The 4,460-nt window shown below is 35.4% G+C and overlaps 1 protein-coding gene across 1 annotated transcript; it reads left to right on the top strand.

Annotated features, from left to right (window-relative positions):
- The first annotated feature begins 2,886 nt into the window (after nucleotides 1–2,886).
- On the top strand, nucleotides 2,887–4,183 carry LOC104229471 (CEN-like protein 1). Its single transcript, XM_009782125.2, has 4 exons — nucleotides 2,887–3,162; nucleotides 3,356–3,417; nucleotides 3,522–3,562; nucleotides 3,695–4,183. The coding sequence occupies exons 1-4, from the start codon at nucleotides 2,959–2,961 to the stop codon at nucleotides 3,910–3,912; spliced, it is 525 nt and encodes a 174-aa protein (XP_009780427.1). The 5' UTR covers nucleotides 2,887–2,958; the 3' UTR covers nucleotides 3,913–4,183.
- Nucleotides 4,184–4,460: the final 277 nt, after the last annotated feature.

The following is a 4,460-nucleotide window of genomic DNA, read 5'->3' as shown; positions in this document are numbered from 1 at the left end:
GTTGGGGTGTGTAAGCACATGTTCTTTGATGTATGATTCCTAAGGATTTAAACAAGTCCTGCATTTCTGAGTTCACAGACTTCCCTCCATTATCAGACCTTACTGTCTGAATCATTGCACTAAACTGAGTTGGTATCATTTAAGAAAATTTTTAAGGACTATGATGACATCTAGTTTAAATTTCATTAGAAAAATCCATGTCACACTATAATAGTCATCTACTATTGTTAAGAAGTACTTATTTCCATTAAAGGTTGGTGTATTATATGGTCTCCAGATATCCAAATGCAACAATTGAAACACCTTACTTGATCTATTAGTACTTGAAGGAAAAGGTAACATGTGGTGTTTGGCTAATGGACATATATCACAGCTATCTATTATAGATTGGCATATCTCTAAGTTGTAACCTAGCAGTTTTTTCATAGCTCCTCCTAAAGCATGTGCCAACCTCTTATGCCATACCATCACTTCTTTCTTATTTCCCTGTGTTGTTAATCCTCTTGTGACTTTCCTTGATTCTGCTCCAGCTGCTTTATTTGTTTGTGATACCAGTAGATAAAGTCCATCTTTCTCTCTACCAATCCCCTTCACCTCCCCATTAAAGAGGTCTTGGAACAGACAAAAGTCAGGGTAGAATATAACTAGACATTTAAGATCCCTTGTCACCTTAGATACCGACATAAGGTTATATTGGAAATCAGGTAAAAATAATACATCTTTGATTTCCCATGTTCCTGTGACTCTGCAATTCCCAATATATGTCACATGTACTACTTCCCCATTTGGTAAATTAACCTTCTTAGTGTCTTTAGTGTTAACTGCTTTAATATTATTCAACAGTCTTAGATCAACAACCATGTGATTGGTTGCTCTCATGTTTGTTATCCAGTGTGCCTTTGCTATATCAACAAGAAATGAATAAGCATTACCTGCCATGTCGGCTGTATTTTCCTGTTGTGGTTCTTGATTGATATTCAGACTCAGCATCTTCATGATCTGATCATACTGCTCTGTAGTCAATTATGGTGCTCTGGCCATTTCTCCTTTGTAACTCCCTCAGGTTGACCAATGCCTCCTGCATTTCCAGCAATTACATTTGGGTCAGCACAAGCATTATATGCATTGTTCATCTTCTTCTTCCCTTTGAAACCTGTAGGATATCCAATAATTTTGTAGCATCCTTCCTTTGTATGGCCTTTCATCTTACAATAGTCACACTGCACATTCCAGTTCATTTTTGGTCTTGGATAGTTCTGGTGCATGTCACCTTTACTAGCCAAAAGAGTTGTAGAATCATTTGCATCCCCTGTTGTCATGATATTGGCCATTGTTCTTTGGCTTTCTCTCTCAACCAGCATTGAATATGCCTTATTAATATTTGGTGTAGGGCTATTCATTAGAATTTGACTTCTCTTGTTCATAGGTTTCATTCAATCCCATCAAAAACTGTAAGACCTTCTGTTTTTGCATGAATTCAATGAAATTTTTAGACTTGGCGTAATCACATAGAGGTAGCACCACGTTGTCAAACTCATCCAAGTGATTACGAAGTTTGGAAAATACACTGATACACTATCAGTTCTTTGAGTAATTATAGCTATTGCTTTATGCAGCTGATACACTCGTGAAGTGTTTACCTTATCAAATCGTTCCCTCAAATCTTCCCAAACACACCGGTTTCACTGATGACCTAGTTCTGCATCAAAATCCCCCTTTTTTAGAGTCTCATCTAACCCTAGCTTGTTCTTCTCAAGTAGCTGAATTTCCATCGCTCGACTCCAGGTGATGTAATTGTCAGAACCAGTCAATTGGATCGATATTATCTGAGCTCCCGTCGTGTCTGAAGGATGAAGGAACAGTGGATGGTTATGGTCCAAATATATCTTTGCCGCCATTGTTGAATCTCAATTTTGTAGCTCACCTATCAATTGAATCGTTGAACTAACAGTCTCCCAGAATGAATATTGTGCACTCGCAATTGCGATTAATGCTCTGATACCATGTTGATTTTGGGGTAAATGATGAACCCTAATTCGGCAGAGAAGATTGTGGAGTAGAATGTCTTAGAGAGAGAAATATTGGAAGAGAGAAATGAAATTAAAATTTTCACTCATCTTTATGTACAGTGTATTCTCATACATATATAGATGGAGTATCGGCTAACTAACTAACCACCTAAACTAATTGACTAACTACATAACTGATTCTAGAAGATTATACACAACTATATACATTTTCACTATCATATTGTATTCTCATTAGCATTCTTGTATTTCTTTGAATTATGATCTTGCCAGAATTGCTAGCTTCTTTACTGATTGACTTTGCTAGAAAACTACACCGTGCATATATGAATTTCTTTAATGTATACATATTAATTGTTAGAATTTCATTAACACAACCAAAGTTTCCAGCATAAAGGTGATACAAAAATATTTTGGGCCATGTTTTTAAATTTCAACCCTGACATTTTAGTAAGCACTATTTTTTATTTTTTTTTAATTCCCTTCTCCCGTCATGCATCTGCCTTGTTTGGAAGCCTTGTTTGTAAGATTATATATATATATATATATATATACTAAAGCTTGACACTAGAAGATGTGTTAAAAATAACTTTTCGAAAGTAAAATGAACGATGATAGAGGAAATGATAGCAATCGCAGGGTCTTTCTAGTGGTTTATCTTTCCATTGTGATGAGACGTGCTGTGATTGTTGAAACAAGCATGCATGTTTTTAATATCCGTAAGTAGACAACTCTTTTTAAGGCACGTTGATTGGTTTCCCGAATATTCTTAAACTTTAAAACCAAGCTCCTTCCTTTTTATTCTCTATATATAAAAGCCTCTTCCTTTGAAACATTTATCAAATCGTCCAGCAACATATATATATATATATATATATATATATATATATATATCTCCACGTACAATCTCCTTAGCAAAATAGGAAAAAGAATGTCTTCTAGGGCTTCTGAATCACTTGCCGTAGGGAGAGTGATTGGAGAAGTAGTTGACAGTTTCACAGCGTGTGTGAAAATGAATGTGATATACAATGGCAGCAAGCATGTTTCCAATGGACATGAGCTCATGCCTGCTCTCATTGCTTCTAAACCTCGTGTCGAGATTGGTGGTGAAGACATGAGATCTGCTTATACTCTTGTAAGTCCTTTCATTTTACATGGTTGTGTTTGACTGAACACCAAGTTTAGAATGACCTTTTTTAGTACGTATTAAAAGTACCCTTAAAACTTGTGTGTGGTCTTCAACAATATCATGAAATTTTTATGGCTAGCTATACCAACATCTCTCTGTTTATCCATTTTTGATTGTTAATTTCGTTTCTTTGGGAAAGATCATGACCGACCCGGATGCTCCAAGTCCCAGTGATCCATACTTGAGGGAACACCTCCACTGGTAATTCTTATACTGATGATTCAAATTGAGCAAAAGAATTACAACGCCAACTTGTATTATGTGTATGACATTCACGTTAATTATACTCATATAAAAAATTTCAGGATTGTGACAGATATTCCTGGTACCACAGACGTCTCTTTCGGTAAGCCTGAAGCTGTGACTTGGCTAATTAATTATGATATATATATATATAAGAGAGAGTAAAGTACTCTTGGCTGGAAACTATATTATTAACTTAAAATTTCTTAATTTGCATATTATTTGTTGTAAACAGGAAGGGAGATAGTGAGCTATGAGAGTCCAAAGCCAGTAATCGGGATTCACCGCTATGTATTCATTTTATACAAACAAAGAGGAAGGCAAACAGTGAAACTACCAGCAACAAGGGACCAATTCAATACTAGGAGTTTTGCAGCAGAAAATGGATTGGGATCCCCTGTTGCTGCTGTCTACTTCAACGCCCAAAGAGAAACTGCTGCCAGAAGAAGATGATATATTAACGCTAACTTTCTCTTAAACATGTTTATCTGAATAAGCTCTGCACTCTAAACCATAGTACGGACAGCATACGGATTACTATTAGTACAACGTGTCACTTACTTTTCCCTCTCTGATTGGTTTAAGTGATTTAAGGGTGATTGTAAATCATATTATAAGCTCATCTCCAATTATTTATGTATGGTGTTACTATGTACAAGTTGTTTGTTGGATTCATCTGCTCTTTTTTGTATCAGCCGCAAAGTTGTATCTCTTTTTGTTTTATATAAAAATTTAAGTTATATACCCTATTAAGATAAATTTATTTTTTTCATTATCGGGTCATCTAAAAGATATTTATAAGTAAACTTGCTTGAAATCTTAAAAAAATAAAATAAGTTAGCTGATGCAACAAGTTATAGTACAAAAATTGTTACAGATTGTACTAAGATTGCAGTTTCACAATCGTATAGGCAACCAACCGCTAGGGAGACTTTTGATAAGGCTATTGATAAAGCCTCTAGAGTGGTTTCGATAAGGGTGTTCGAAGATGTATAGAGAGG

This window comes from Nicotiana sylvestris, chromosome 3 (genome assembly GCF_000393655.2).
Source record: "Nicotiana sylvestris chromosome 3, ASM39365v2, whole genome shotgun sequence".
Classification (NCBI taxonomy): Eukaryota; Viridiplantae; Streptophyta; class Magnoliopsida; order Solanales; family Solanaceae; genus Nicotiana; species Nicotiana sylvestris.
The sequence above is the reverse complement of the archived record's forward strand: the minus strand, read 5'-3'. Positions and strand labels throughout refer to the sequence as shown.